At 47.6% G+C, this 16500-nt stretch overlaps 1 protein-coding gene across 3 annotated transcripts; it reads right to left on the bottom strand.

The window, feature by feature from the left end:
* Window positions 1-58: 58 nt before the first annotated feature.
* Window positions 59-16450, bottom strand: LOC106591477 (protein O-GlcNAcase). Of its 3 annotated transcripts, none has more exons than XM_045709089.1 (17): window positions 15860-16450; window positions 14020-14071; window positions 13782-13879; window positions 13069-13199; window positions 12389-12560; window positions 11990-12088; window positions 11671-11810; window positions 10372-10523; window positions 9989-10092; window positions 9522-9790; window positions 8282-8456; window positions 8083-8168; window positions 7034-7126; window positions 5924-6009; window positions 2193-2313; window positions 1875-1992; window positions 59-596 (listed from the first exon to the last, which is right to left on the bottom strand). In XM_045709089.1, the coding sequence occupies exons 1-17, from the start codon at window positions 15933-15935 to the stop codon at window positions 460-462; spliced, it is 2109 nt and encodes a 702-aa protein (XP_045565045.1). In that variant the 5' UTR covers window positions 15936-16450; the 3' UTR covers window positions 59-459. The 3 variants fall into 3 exon arrangements, with proteins under 3 accessions (XP_045565045.1, XP_045565027.1, XP_045565036.1); XM_045709071.1 differs by having other exon boundaries at window positions 9989-10099; window positions 10373-10523; XM_045709080.1 differs by having other exon boundaries at window positions 9989-10096; window positions 10373-10523.
* Between the last annotated feature and the right edge of the window lie 50 nt (window positions 16451-16500).

The raw sequence follows: 16500 nt of genomic DNA, 5'->3' as shown, positions 1-16500 counted from the left end.
TTGATCTGGGTTGGTTGAATAATGGACAGCTTACCACAGAAAACATGGGTCATACAGATTCAAATTTGTCAAATCTTTATTGATCAACATAAAACAGATAAAGTACATTAGTTAGATCCTCTTACAGGCTGATTTAAATGCATCAATCATTCCATTAATATGGGATTGTGAAGTCATAATTTAAAACATACCATTAACTGATTGGAATTTACAAAGATACGTCCCACAAATACTGTCAAACAATGTGGATCCCATTGACAAACTTGATCAGATACATTTCACACATCATCCTATAGTAATTGATTGACACATGGCCATTAAACAAGCTGTTTTTTAATCAAATATTCTCGTCTCTTATCCAAAAGGCCATTTTAAAAACCTGACCATGTAGTAGTGCAAGGTGGCGACAAGTTTACAAGCTGGTTCCCATGGCGACGACTCTGTGGCAGCCATCTTTGTTTACAAGCTGGTTCCCATGGCGACGACGTCCTGAGGCAGCCCCGCCATTTTGAGCGTTGTGAAGGAGCCCAGTTTAGAGTAGAAGTCAAACATCCTCCTGTCACCCTGCCTCAGCTCACAGAACACACCTCTGGAACCTGTAGGAGAGAGAGAGAGAGGCGGTAGATTCAGATTTTAACTACAGTCAAATGACGAGGAAGGGAAAAGAATGTGAGGAACAAGACAAACTGAATGAGGGGCTGTACATAGACGTGTGTTAGTTCCGATAATCCAGCCCTATGCCACCAGGGAGAGAAGCACCATCTGGCATAGACACATTTCTGGATCAGTAACGGAATCCTACTTTATATTGTGCCAATATTCAATTCCCCACCTCTAAAGCAAAAGCTGAAAGTGCTTGAACCCCGGGTCTGATTACTAATAGGTCAAGGGTATTGTTGAACTATGACATCATCACGCTGCATAGCAGCCATCACACTAGGCCAGGGTTCGTTCCAGGAAGGCTACCGTCCTGTAGGTTCACTCCAACCCTGTTCCAGGAAGGCTACCGTCCTGTAGGTTCACTCCAACCCTGTTCCAGGAAGGCTACCGTCCTGTAGGTTCACTCCAACCCTGTTCCAGGAAGGCTACCGTCCTGTAGGTTCACTCCAACCCTGTTCCAGGAAGGCTACCGTCCTGTAGGTTCACTCCAACCCTGTTCCAGGAAGGCTACCGTCCTGTAGGTTCACTCCAACCCTGTTCCAGGAAGGCTACCGTCCTGTAGGTTCACTCCAACCCTGTTCCAGGAAGGCTACCGTCCTGTAGGTTCACTCCAACCCTGTTCCAGGAAGGCTACCGTCCTGTAGGTTCACTCCAACCCTGTTCCAGGAAGGCTACCGTCCTGTCGGTTCACTCCAACCCTGTTCCAGGAAGGCTACCGTCCTGTAGGTTCACTCCAACCCTGTTCCAGGAAGGCTACCGTCCTGTAGGTTCACTCCAACCCTGTTCCAGGAAGGCTACCGTCCTGTCGGTTCACTCCAACCCTGTTCCAGGAAGGCTACCGTCCTGTAGGTTCACTCCAACCCTGTTCCAGGAAGGCTACCGTCCTGTCGGTTCACTCCAACCCTGTTCCAGGAAGGCTACCGTCCTGTAGGTTCACTCCAACCCTGTTCCAGGAAGGCTACCGTCCTGTAGGTTCACTCCAACCCTAATCTAGTGCACCTGATTCTAATAATTAGCTGGTTGATCAGGTTAATTACAACTGGGGTTGGAGTGAAAACCTCCAGGAGGGCATCTCTCCAGGAACACCGTTGGAGAGTCCTGCTCTAGGCTCAGTCAAACAGTGACCAGAAACCCACCATGCAGGTGCACAACTACAAGGGAGTCAGCACCCTAATCACAGTAGTGGCACTTGAATATACAAGTGAACAACTCACCACTGGTCTTCATCAACGAGAGCAAGCTGTCAATCATACGCCTGGCGGGTGCGGGGTCTGTAACCCGGGGGTGGAGCTGCATGGTTACCAAGGAAGGGAAGTCCCCTGGCAACGCCCTCTACAAGAAAGACGGGGGAGAAAATATCCAATCGTATTTTCAGAGTCAAGGAACTCCATACAAAACAGAGAGAAAACATCTGAAGTAATACAGAGAGACAGAACTGAACTACAACCATATAGAATAATGTTGGTCAATGATTCAAACAAGACCAAGTCATATTCCACTGTGTGATTGTGCCGTTGGAACCTAGCGGTTACCTGGTTGTTCAGTGCAGCTGCTGTGGCATCAGTAAGGCCCAGGGCATACCCACACACCCCCCTCTCATCCTCCAGAACCAGACCACAGTTTGGGGAGGGGGACAGCTGCCCTCCTGCTAGCCTGGGGAGAGAGAGAGGTACACTGGGACATTACATACTGGCTGTCTAGACAAGCACACAGTCACATATTGAATAACAAAAACTACTGGCTGGTCAGAGACTGTCCAGAGTGGATCATTGGGGAGTCATGCTGTACACTCCCTCACCCATCACTGATCAGAGACTGTCCAGAGTGGATCATTGGGGAGTCATGCTGTACACTCCCTCACCCATCACTGATCAGAGACTGTCCAGAGTGGATCATTGGGGAGTCATGCTGTACACTCCCTCACCCATCACTGATCAGAGACTGTCCAGAGTGGATCATTGGGGAGTCATGCTGTACACTCCCTCACCCATCACTGATCAGAGACTGTCCAGAGTGGATCATTGGGGAGTCATGCTGTACACTCCCTCACCCATCACTGATCAGAGACTGTCCAGAGTGGATCATTGGGGAGTCATGCTGTACACTCCCTCACCCATCACTGATCAGAGACTGTCCAGAGTGGATCATTGGGGAGTCATGCTGTACACTCCCTCACCCATCACTGATCAGAGACTGTCCAGAGTGGATCATTGGGGAGTCATGCTGTACACTCCCTCACCCATCACTGATCAGAGACTGTCCAGAGTGGATCATTGGGGAGTCATGCTGTACACTCCCTCACCCATCACTGATCAGAGACTGTCCAGAGTGGATCATTGGGGAGTCATGCTGTACACTCCCTCACCCATCACTGATCAGAGACTGTCCAGAGTGGATCATTGGGGAGTCATGCTGTACACTCCCTCACCCATCACTGATCAGAGACTGTCCAGAGTGGATCATTGGGGAGTCATGCTGTACACTCCCTCACCCATCACTGATCAGAGACTGTCCAGAGTGGATCATTGGGGAGTCATGCTGTACACTCCCTCACCCATCACTGATCAGAGACTGTCCAGAGTGGATCATTGGGGAGTCATGCTGTACACTCCCTCACCCATCACTGATCAGAGACTGTCCAGAGTGGATCATTGGGGAGTCATGCTGTACACTCCCTCACCCATCACTGATCAGAGACTGTCCAGAGTGGATCATTGGGGAGTCATGCTGTACACTCCCTCACCCATCACTGATCAGAGACTGTCCAGAGTGGATCATTGGGGAGTCATGCTGTACACTCCCTCACCCATCACTGATCAGAGACTGTCCAGAGTGGATCATTGGGGAGTCATGCTGTACACTCCCTCACCCATCACTGATCAGAGACTGTCCAGAGTGGATCATTGGGGAGTCATGCTGTACACTCCCTCACCCATCACTGATCAGAGACTGTCCAGAGTGGATCATTGGGGAGTCATGCTGTACACTCCCTCACCCATCACTGATCAGAGACTGTCCAGAGTGGATCATTGGGGAGTCATGCTGTACACTCCCTCACCCATCACTGATCAGAGACTGTCCAGAGTGGATCATTGGGGAGTCATGCTGTACACTCCCTCACCCATCACTGATCAGAGACTGTCCAGAGTGGATCATTGGGGAGTCATGCTGTACACTCCCTCACCCATCACTGATCAGAGACTGTCCAGAGTGGATCATTGGGGAGTCATGCTGTACACTCCCTCACCCATCACTGATCAGAGACTGTCCAGAGTGGATCATTGGGGAGTCATGCTGTACACTCCCTCACCCATCACTGATCAGAGACTGTCCAGAGTGGATCATTGGGGAGTCATGCTGTACACTCCCTCACCCATCACTGATCAGAGACTGTCCAGAGTGGATCATTGGGGAGTCATGCTGTACACTCCCTCACCCATCACTGATCAGAGACTGTCCAGAGTGGATCATTGGGGAGTCATGCTGTACACTCCCTCACCCATCACTGATCAGAGACTGTCCAGAGTGGATCATTGGGGAGTCATGCTGTACACTCCCTCACCCATCACTGATCAGAGACTGTCCAGAGTGGATCATTGGGGAGTCATGCTGTACACTCCCTCACCCATCACTGATCAGAGACTGTCCAGAGTGGATCATTGGGGAGTCATGCTGTACACTCCCTCACCCATCACTGATCAGAGACTGTCCAGAGTGGATCATTGGGGAGTCATGCTGTACACTCCCTCACCCATCACTGATCAGAGACTGTCCAGAGTGGATCATTGGGGAGTCATGCTGTACACTCCCTCACCCATCACTGATCAGAGACTGTCCAGAGTGGATCATTGGGGAGTCATGCTGTACACTCCCTCACCCATCACTGATCAGAGACTGTCCAGAGTGGATCATTGGGGAGTCATGCTGTACACTCCCTCACCCATCACTGATCAGAGACTGTCCAGAGTGGATCATTGGGGAGTCATGCTGTACACTCCCTCACCCATCACTGATCAGAGACTGTCCAGAGTGGATCATTGGGGAGTCATGCTGTACACTCCCTCACCCATCACTGATCAGAGACTGTCCAGAGTGGATCATTGGGGAGTCATGCTGTACACTCCCTCACCCATCACTGATCAGAGACTGTCCAGAGTGGATCATTGGGGAGTCATGCTGTACACTCCCTCACCCATCACTGATCAGAGACTGTCCAGAGTGGATCATTGGGGAGTCATGCTGTACACTCCCTCACCCATCACTGATCAGAGACTGTCCAGAGTGGATCATTGGGGAGTCATGCTGTACACTCCCTCACCCATCACTGATCAGAGACTGTCCAGAGTGGATCATTGGGGAGTCATGCTGTACACTCCCTCACCCATCACTGATCAGAGACTGTCCAGAGTGGATCATTGGGGAGTCATGCTGTACACTCCCTCACCCATCACTGATCAGAGACTGTCCAGAGTGGATCATTGGGGAGTCATGCTGTACACTCCCTCACCCATCACTGATCAGAGACTGTCCAGAGTGGATCATTGGGGAGTCATGCTGTACACTCCCTCACCCATCACTGATCAGAGACTGTCCAGAGTGGATCATTGGGGAGTCATGCTGTACACTCCCTCACCCATCACTGATCAGAGACTGTCCAGAGTGGATCATTGGGGAGTCATGCTGTACACTCCCTCACCCATCACTGATCAGAGACTGTCCAGAGTGGATCATTGGGGAGTCATGCTGTACACTCCCTCACCCATCACTGATCAGAGACTGTCCAGAGTGGATCATTGGGGAGTCATGCTGTACACTCCCTCACCCATCACTGATCAGAGACTGTCCAGAGTGGATCATTGGGGAGTCATGCTGTACACTCCCTCACCCATCACTGATCAGAGACTGTCCAGAGTGGATCATTGGGGAGTCATGCTGTACACTCCCTCACCCATCACTGATCAGAGACTGTCCAGAGTGGATCATTGGGGAGTCATGCTGTACACTCCCTCACCCATCACTGATCAGAGACTGTCCAGAGTGGATCATTGGGGAGTCATGCTGTACACTCCCTCACCCATCACTGATCAGAGACTGTCCAGAGTGGATCATTGGGGAGTCATGCTGTACACTCCCTCACCCATCACTGATCAGAGACTGTCCAGAGTGGATCATTGGGGAGTCATGCTGTACACTCCCTCACCCATCACTGATCAGAGACTGTCCAGAGTGGATCATTGGGGAGTCATGCTGTACACTCCCTCACCCATCACTGATCAGAGCAGGTAGTGCTGCTGCAGGAGCCTTGGCCTTTCCTCTCTGCATCTCCATGTGGATCTTCTGTATCTCAGTCTGAAACGGAGATGTTATAAAGACAAAATCAATAAAGATGTCAGCTAGCCGATACATGCCTCACGTATTACAGAGGTGGTTTGGTGAACCAAACCTAAACGCCCGGGCTAGCTAACACCCTGGTTAGCTTATAACTACACCCGTTAGCTTCTTCATGCATCAGCTAGCTTCTCAATGAGAATGAAACACGTGAGTCATATTAGCATAATTATTAAAACAATAGAGTACCACAGTATGAGTCAGAATACCCATAAAACCTAGCATTATTCATTTTTCCCATAAGGGCTGTGTTTTGTGTAGGTTTACCCTGCCGTGACGTTCTGTTAACCATGTAAATCCCCCCCATCAGACAAGGTGACTTATTAATATATTCGCCTGTATTTACCTCCCAAAAATGTAACGCTAATGTGGCTTTCATACAGAACTACAAATGCCATGACAGACGAGACTGCTGAATCGATGTAGTAATGAATAAATTGACTAAAGTTCTTTATATGGACAATTCTGTGAACTGTCTTGACACAATACCTGTTAGCAAAGGTGTCAGCTAGAGATGAGGTGCAGGAGCTTGCAGGGATTTGTAGTTTTCAAATGAGGTGCAGGAGCTTGCAGGGATTTGTAGTTTTGCATGTCGTCTACTTTAATGCTAATTAGCATTTTTGAGTCAGTAAATAGTGCCGAATATATTGATAAAAGTCACCTTGTCCTAGAGAGATTTACATGGTTATCAAAACGTCACGCCAGGCTAAGCCCACACGAAGCACAGCCCTTATTTTAAGTGTTTCTAAAATCCCTGATGGGAAAAATGGAGGAAAAACGTTTGCAACCATTTCCCTGTTTGACTCCTAGGTTTTATGGGAATTATGACGTGTCCACTGTGGTGCTCTATACTACAGGCTTTCGCTCAGTGGGCTAACACAGTCTTATGGCAGAAGACCTGGTTTCCATTCCCAGTCGGTCCACACATCTTGTATATTTTAACAGATATGTTGGAGTCAGTTATAGATATATTGAAATAACTAACCTTGTCTTCTGGGCAGAAGGGTCGTATAGAATACACTGATGTCATAGGAGGGTGACGGAACAGATCTCTGTTACCATGGCAAGGCAGCATTCTCTAAACAACAAACAACAGCAATACTATCAGTCAGCACCAAGTCAATGATCTCTTTGTTATGCCTGAGAGATCAATGGCTCTGTCTAGGTGGTTGTCTGTGATCCCTGTGTGTGTATGGCTTGTCATTGTTTGAGTGTTGATCTGTGATGTGAATGTGACGGCGTCATTGTGTTTTGGTACAGCAGAAGTACATACAGCTGGAGTGAGTTCTGTGTTGTGCATCACATTGTACTTGTCGACTTGACACAAATAGTAGCAAAAGGTGAATGTTGAACTTTTGTTGCACACATCCCACTAACAATTTTGGATGACATAATTACTTAAGTTTGACTGCAGAATTTATTACGCAATGTTGATGCAATGACGCGGTAGCCTAGTGGTTAGAGCGTAGGGGCGGCAGGTAGCCTAATGGTTAGAGCGTAGGGGCGGCAGGTAGCCTAGTGGTTAGAGAGTAGGGGCGGCAGGTAGCCTAGTGGTTAGAGCGTAGGGGCGGCAGGTAGCCTAGTGGTTAGAGCGTAGGGGCGGCAGGTAGCCTAGTGGTTAGAGCGTAGGGGCGGCAGGTAGCCTAGTGGTTAGAGCGTAGGGGCGGCAGGTAGCCTAGTGGTTAGAGCGTAGGGGCGGCAGGTAGCCTAGTGGTTAGAGCGTAGGGGCGGCAGGTAGCCTAGTGGTTAGAGCGTAGGGGCGGCAGGTAGCCTAGTGGTTAGAGCGTAGGGGCGGCAGGTAGCCTAGTGGTTAGAGCGTAGGACTAGTAACTGAAAGGTTGCAAGATTGAATCCCCGAGCTGACAAGGTACAAATCTGTCGTTCTGCCCCTGAACAAGGCAGTTAACCCACTGTTCCTAGGCCGTCATTGTAAATAATTATTTGTTCTTAACTGACTTACCTAGTTAAATAATGGTTAAATAAATAAAATCTCGTTAAAGGGGTGATGGGGGCTGATGGGGGTAAGCGCCGTACCTGGAACTCCCCGGAGAGACCCCCTCTAAACCCCCAGGGCTCTGGGTCGTCAGTCATCACCTGGGCTGAGGGCCTACTCTGCCCCCCTGTGGACACAAACAATATTACACATTAATGACACATCAACCTGTATGCTTATTCATTGTTTGGCGGCGCCGCTTCATGTGTCACACACACTATTCCCCCACCGCTGTTGTACCCAATTGTTTGACGTAGGCGCGGGCCAGGGTGACACCACTCTTGATGTCACAGATGTAGTTGTAGAGGTCGTAGAGGATGCTCCGGTTGGGGGCGTTGGACAGACGGTTAAACATGGTAAACACAGCAACACACATCACGTCAAAACACTTCGCCCTGGAACGCCACTCTGCTGTCTGGAGAGAGGGAGAGAGGGGGGGCCGAGAGATGCATGCAGACAGAGACAGAGAGAGAGAGACAGAGGGAGTTAGTGAGAAAGAGAGAGACTGTGTGTGTTAAAGAGTTGTCAATGTAAGTTCTTACAATTTCCACATCAATACAGATTCTTAAATTATTACATTGATTGATTGAGTTCCACCTAGTCTCTATATCCCACACTACCTTCAGCCAGTCCAGTCCCAACACACACACACACTCCTCACCATCTCAGTCCAGTCCCAACACACACACACACTCCTCACCATCTCAGTCCAGTCCCAACACACACACTCCTCACCATCTCAGTCCAGTCCCAACACACACACACTCCTCACCATCTCAGTCCAGTCCCAACACACACTCCTCACCATCTCAGTCCAGTCCCAACACACACTCCTCACCATCTCAGGCCAGTCCCAACACACACACACACACTCCTCACCATCTCAGGCCAGTCCCAACACACACACACACACACTCCTCACCATCTCAGTCCAGCCCCAACACACACACACACTCCTCACCATCTCAGTCCAGTCCCAACACACACACACACACACACACTCCTCACCATCTCAGTCCAGCCCCAACACACACACACACACACTCCTCACCATCTCAGTCCAGTCCCCACACACACATACACCTCACCATCTGTCCAGTCCCAACACACACACACTCCTCACCATCTCAGTCCAGTCCCAACACACACACACACTCCTCACCATCTCAGTCCAGTCCCAACACACACACACACACACTCCTCACCATCTCAGTCCAGCCCCAACACACACACACTCCTCACCATCTCAGTCCAGCCCACACACACACACACACACACACACTCCTCACCATCTCAGTCCAGCCCCCACACACACACACACACTCCTCACCATCTCAGTCCAGTCCCAACACACACACACACCTCACCATCTCAGTCCAGTCCCAACACACACACACTCCTCACCATCTCAGTCCAGCCCCAACACACACACAGACCTCACCATCTCAGTCCAGTCCCAACACACACACACACTCCTCACCATCTCAGTCTCTGCCTCTCCCACTGCTTCTCTGTGTGCTTTCAGCCAGTCCAGTTCCGTCAGCATGGTTCTAGCAGTAGAACCGTGTTCATACGGCAGGTAGAACAGTTCTGAGAGTAGCTGGAGATCGTCCAGGGTCAGGGGTTCTGCTGTGAACAGGGGGTTGTCCCCAGAACCTGGCACGTACACGGGGTCTCCCACGTCAGTCTGCATGGGCTCCTCGTCAGAGGACTCCTTCTTCAGGTGGGTGGGGTTCAGAGGTCGAGGGCCTGAGGTGAAGACGACAACCAGAGAGTTAATTCATCTGTTTTATCTCTTCACAATGAATAGATTTATTAAAAAGTGGATCTGGAATCACGGTCCTCATGGAGACTAGGATGTGTTGTTTTTGTGTCGTTTTCATGCGTTTGCCCACGAGGGGATAAATAAAGTTGTATTGAATTGAATGGTCATCTTTCCCTCTGTACCTCCAGGCTGGTCAGTGCTGAGGAACTCCTGTAGCCAGTCAGTCAGGGCCAGGGTGAGGGCTCTCTTGGGGCTGTAGCAGGGGTCTGAGCCTGCCTTGTCATCATCACCTGCTGGGGCGATGACATAGTTAAAGGTTAGTTTAACTCAGTGGCATTGTGGTTCATCCTAAGATTAGAAGGTACGGGGTTCGATCCCCCTGGTTGAGTCATACCAAATACTCTAAAAATGGGTGTCGATGCCTCTCTGCATGGCACTCAGTGGATGGATTGGGGGCAAGGCCCTGCGATACACTAGCGTCCTGTCCAGGGGTTATTTGTACATCAAGCTGCCTCACATAAGACATTAAAAGGAGTGTAAAACAGTAACACCTCATAGATACTCACTCATCTCCACGTCTCTCTGTCCTCCTACTCTTCCTCCTTCAGACCGGCACCACGTCGCCAGGGTATGGATCGCCACGAAGTTAGGGTAGTACTCGCAGTTAGGGTTGGTCAGCACCCCTCTCAGCTTGGGGATCAGGTCTGTGGGACGATCCTAAGGAGAGGAAGACATGAAGCGAATTAGGGGGGGGGGGTTCAGCCTGACCGGGAAACTATCCAAGGTGGATTAATGGAGAAACAAGCAGGATATGTGATGAAGGTTTGAAAGACAGTCGGCAGCAGGGTTGGTTGGGTTCAATTCAGGCTCACCTCTTTGTGAACTTGCCTGAACTGAAATTGTTCCCAAGACCCCACTAGAAGAGGACCACAGTAGTGGAGGAGAAAAACTTCTCTATTATTCTACATCTACTATTAACATACTCCCTGTCTACCACACTGCTTATAGAACACTGCTTCTAGTGCAATAGTAGTGCATTATATAGGCAATAGTGGTTGAATAGACAATGAATTATCCTAAACCTTCCACAATAGAAGGTGAATAGAAACACTTATTAATAATAGAAACCTTGTATGGTCTCATCCTCTGGGGTCATAGTATTAATAATAGAAACCTTGTATGGTCTCATCCTCTGGGGTCATAGTATTAATAATAGAAACCTTGTATGGTCTCATCCTCTGGGGTCATAGTATTAATAATAGAAACCTTGTATGGTCTCATCCTCTGGGGTCATAGTATTAATAATAGAAACCTTGTATGGTCTCATCCTCTGGGGTCATAGTATTAATAATAGAAACCTTGTATGGTCTCATCCTCTGGGGTCATAGTATTAATAATAGAAACCTTGTATGGTCTCATCCTCTGGGGTCATAGTATTAATAATAGAAACCTTGTATGGTCTCATCCTCTGGGGTCATAGTATTAATAATAGAAACCTTGTATGGTCTCATCCTCTGGGGTCATAGTATTAATAATAGAAACCTTGTATGGTCTCATCCTCTGGGGTCATAGTATTAATAATAGAAACCTTGTATGGTCTCATCCTCTGGGGTCATAGTATTAATAATAGAAACCTTGTATGGTCTCATCCTCTGGGGTCATAGTATTAATAATAGAAACCTTGTATGGTCTCATCCTCTGGGGTCATAGTATTAATAATAGAAACCTTGTATGGTCTCATCCTCTGGGGTCATAGTATTAATAATAGAAACCTTGTATGGTCTCATCCTCTGGGGTCATAGTATTAATAATAGAAACCTTGTATGGTCTCATCCTCTGGGGTCATAGTATTAATAATAGAAACCTTGTATGGTCCCATGAAGATTCTCTGGGGGTCGTAGTCATTGGCGTGGATGTTGTCCCAGATAACCGGCGCCCTCTTCAGGACGGAGGACACCTCTACAATGGACTCTACCGTGATGTGGTGCGACACCACCTTAGGACCTGCAGGACAGGATAGCATAGCGTGGGTTAGATTGGGTGCCTGATAGTTTGAACACTGTGCTTTGTAATGTCCTTAAAACTCACTCATCCGAGGAAACATTCCAGGAGCAAAATTTAGCAAACAGACTATAGTTGTTGGAAAACAAAACAAAGGAAAGTGACTTCCTGTCTGCTCTCACCTGTCCAGAGAACATCAATCCCAGGTAGGAGGTTCTCTCCCACAGTGTGAAGGTAGGCCGACTGGGAGACGTTAGGAGTGCAGAATGCTGCACAGTAATCTGAAACAAACCACAACACAGACATTCTAGTCCTTGACGACACTTGCAAAAAGCAGCAAATTGTGAGAAAATAAATAATTAATATTGAATTTTAAAACCGGGTGTGTCCAATATGGCTACCAGCAAACAACATGTAATGGAGCACTGCTTTTAATTACAATGACCTTCTCACTGTGTGGTTGTCTGACATTGGAATGTCCAGTCTAGATCCTTCTGATTCTATTTCTATGGGTCTGACTGACCGTTCGTCCATTCTAGATCATTCTGATTCTGTGGTGATGGTCTGACCTCTGACCTCACCTGTGGGGCAGAAGAGGAAGGTGTCAGGCTGTCCCAGGTGTTTGAACACCTCGTTGGTGACAGCTACCTGGGCGTGGGCGAACGAGCTGAATGCCTGCTTGTCCGCCGGACACATCTCTGTCTCGATGTCGTCGAAGAGGAGGGAGAAGGAACTGCAGCCAAACCCACTCACCTGGAAGAAGAGAGGGGAGGAGAAATCAGCTTTTCTCACAGGCCACACTTTCTCTCTAAACATACTTCTAGAACCCCACCTGGTCCAGTTCTAGGCTACCATACTTCTAGAACCCCACCTGGTCCAGTTCTAGGCTACCATACTTCTAAAACCCCACCTGGTCCAGTTCTAGGCTACCATACTTCTAGAACCCCACCTGGTCCAGTTCTAGGCTACCATACTTCTAGAACCCCACCTGGTCCAGTTCTAGGCTACCATACTTCTAGAACCCCACCTGGTCCAGTTCTAGGCTACCATACTTCCAGAACCCCACCTGGTCCAGTTCTAGGCTACCATACTTCTAGAACCCCACCTGGTCAGGTTCTAGGCTACCATACTTCCAGAACCCCACCTGGTCCAGTTCTAGGCTACCATCGTTTGAGAACCCCACTTGGTCCAGTTCTAGGTTACCATAGTTCTGGAGCATCACTTGTTCCAGTTCTAGGTTACCATGGATCTAGAACATCACCTGGTCCAGTTTCCTCTTCAGGGTGGCAACCTCTTTGGGGTTGGAGAATGTGATGTCCAGTCCAGGGGAGATGGCGTAGATGAAGTCCACTCCGTTCTTCTTCGCTGCAGTTATCAGAGCAACCAGTTTCTCTGGAACAGACGATTAAGATTCACCCCAAATGGCACCCTATTCCCTTTATAGTGCACTACTTTTGACCAGGTCAAAGGTCGTACATTATATATCCTGTACATACTGTATAGATTAGTGAAGAGGGTGCCACGTCAAAGTAAAACAAATGACCATTTTAACTTGACTTAACCAGGTAAATGGATTGACAAGAACACATTGTATTTGTCAATGTCTCAAAATGACTACCTATAGCCTAAAGACATACACCATCTACTTTTACTATCTGGGGGAAATGGTGTCATTCGAGACAGAGGCTTTTACAACAATGTGATAGTTGCTAAGTAGATCAATTAAATCAAAGTAGATCAAAGGTAAATGGGAGTGGATCTTCAGGTCAAATCGAGGGCATCAACGATGATCTGACATGACAACATATCAAGACACAACATGGAGCTGCATCTCCTAGGCAACGCCACAACAACACATCACAATCACTATGTCTCTTATCTGAACTAAGGGTGGGGTGTAACTAGGTGGTACTGATGTAGGGGTCAGGGGTTTGCAACGCTGTGTGTGTGTGTGAGACGCTGTGGCCTCCTAACCTGCCTCCTCAGGTGAGTACAGGTCCCTCCAGTACATTCTGTGTTTGTAGTCATCTTTAGGGGCGTAGAGGTACGTGTTCAGACCCCACTTCTGCTCCCTACACAAACAAACACACTGTATGAGACACTTCTGGTAAAGCAACAACTTCCTGTAAGGACTGGATAGGTGAAAGGAACACAGTGAAGAAGAGGGAGAGAAAGAGTATGGGTGAGTGTGTGTTTAGAAATTGTTTACTACCTCTGGAAAAGCTCAGTCCTCTGTTCCATAGTCCATGGTCGCCCGTAAAAGCCTGGGTGAAGCAAAGGTCATATAAACTTTTACAGTTGTCATGCATAACGTGGAGCACAGAGTGTCATCAAGGCAAAGGGTGGCTACATCGAAGAATATAAAATATATTTTGATTTGTTGAACACTTTTTAGGTTACTAAATTATTCCATATGTGTTATTTCATAGTTTTGATGTCTTCACTATTATTCTACCATGTAGAAAATAGTCAAAATAAAGAAAAACCCTGGAATGAGTAGGTGTGTCCAAACTTTTGACTGGTACTGTATATATATCAGGGATGGGTAACTCCGGTCCTCCAGGGCCTGATTGGTGTCACTCTATTTGCCCCATCTAATTTTATCAACTAATCATGATCTTCAGTTTAGAATGCAATTAGTTTAAATAAGCTGTGTTTGCTAAAGATAGGGGAAAAGTGACACCACTCCACCCCTCAGGATTGGAGTTTCCCCATCCCTGATATAAACTCAGCAAAAAAAGAAACGGCCCTTTTTCAGGACCCTGTCTTTCAAAGATAATTAGTAAAAATCCAAATTACTTTCATTTGTAAAAAGGTTTAAACACTGTTTCCCGTGCTTGTTCAATGACCCATAAAATATTAATGAACATGCACCTGTGAAACAGTCGTTAAGACACTAACAGCTTACAGACGGTGGGCAATTAAGGTCACAGTTATGAAAACTTAGGACACTAAAAGAGGCCTTTCTACTGACTCTGAAAAACACCAAAAGAAAGATGCCCAGGGTCCCTGCTCATCTGCGTGAACGTGCCTTAGGCATGCTGCAAGGAGGCATGAGGACTGTAGATGTGGCCAGGAAAATAAATTGCAATGTCTGTACTGTGAGACGCCTAAGACAGCCCTACAGGGAGACAGGACTGACAGTTGATCATCCTCGCAGTGGCAGACCACGTGTAACAACCCACCGTCGCTGGACCAGACAGGACTGGCAAAAAGTGCTCTTCACTGATGAGTCGCTGTTTTGTCTCACCAGGGGTGATGGTCGGATTCGCATTTATCGTCGAAGAAATGAGCGTCACACTGAGGCCTGTACTCTGGAGCGGGATCGATTTGGAGGTGGAGGGTCACAGCATCATCGGACTGAGCTTGTGGTCATTGCAGGCAATCTCAACGCTGTACCTTACAGGGAAGACATCTTCCTCCCTCATGTGGTACCCTTCCTGCAGGCTCATCCTGACATGACCCTCCAGCATGACAATGCCACCAGCCAAGTGCCCGGATCTCAATCCCATTGAGCACGTCTGGGACCTGTTGGATTGGAGGGTGAGGGCTAGGGCCATTCCCCCCAGAAATGTCCGGGAACTTGCAGGTGCCTTGGTGGAAGAGTGGGGTAACATCTCACAGCAAGAACTGGCAAATCTGGTGCAATCCATGTTAATGCAGCTGGTGGCCACACCAGATACTGACTGTTACTTCTGATTTTGACCCCCCCTTTGTTCAAAGACACATTATTCTGTTTCTGTTAGTCACATGTCTGTGGAACTTGTTCAGTTTATGTCTCAGTTGTTGAATCTTATGTTCATACAAATATTTAGACGTTAAGTTTGCTGAAAATTAACGCAGTTGACCGTGAGAGGACGTTTCTTTTTTTGCTGAGTTTATATGGTATATACAAATATATTATTATAATCTGATACATGCACTGAAATGTGTGGCTTAATGTAACTACATTGAATCAAAACAGACACTATTTGTAGGCCTTTCCTACAGCAGGCTATTTGATTGACATCTTACAGTAGACCATTTGACGTGATGACGAGTAGAACTCTCACCTTCCACCACACCACTGATGAACCTGCGGGTCTTCCCCGTCTCGGCTGCCGCCTTGGAGGCGCTCGGCTTCGGCATGGTTTTCTCCAAGTTCTAGGTAGTTTCAATTTGTGTACCTGTCCCGGAGATGATTTGATCAGGCGTTAGATGAAGCCTTTAGTAGCACATCGAGCTAGGTAAAGTTACTCAATGACAATCGATCACTGAAAATGGCCTAGCTGAGTTTGTCAACCACGTAGCTCTGCATGGGATTGTATTTAAATGATAGTTGAGTTCCTTATTGCGCCGTAGTGCGCAGACTCAGTAGCTCGCCAAATAAATCGATACAAGTTGTATTACACAATTAGACAGTGGAATGCCAATCATAGGAAGAATCATAATTAAAAGTGAAGAAAATATTGTTTTTGTTAACCATACGCGTGTACAATCGTGGATCGATTGGTTGGTGCGTGCTTAAAGAGACAGTGCACCATTTCCTTTAAAGGGTCCGCTCTCCATCTTATCAACGTGCCAAATGAAAAAAATAGGCATCAGTTCACAAGTCTACTTTAACTTAATTCATCTTCATCTTAAACTAGTCTTGCTTGTGATTACCTTGTACCATCCTTTTCAAAGTTAATGTATTTTTGGAAATGTAGTTTGG

Source organism: Salmo salar, chromosome ssa02 (assembly GCF_905237065.1).
Source record: "Salmo salar chromosome ssa02, Ssal_v3.1, whole genome shotgun sequence".
Lineage (NCBI taxonomy): Eukaryota > Metazoa > Chordata > Actinopteri > Salmoniformes > Salmonidae > Salmo > Salmo salar.
The sequence above is the reverse complement of the archived record's forward strand: the minus strand, read 5'-3'. Positions and strand labels throughout refer to the sequence as shown.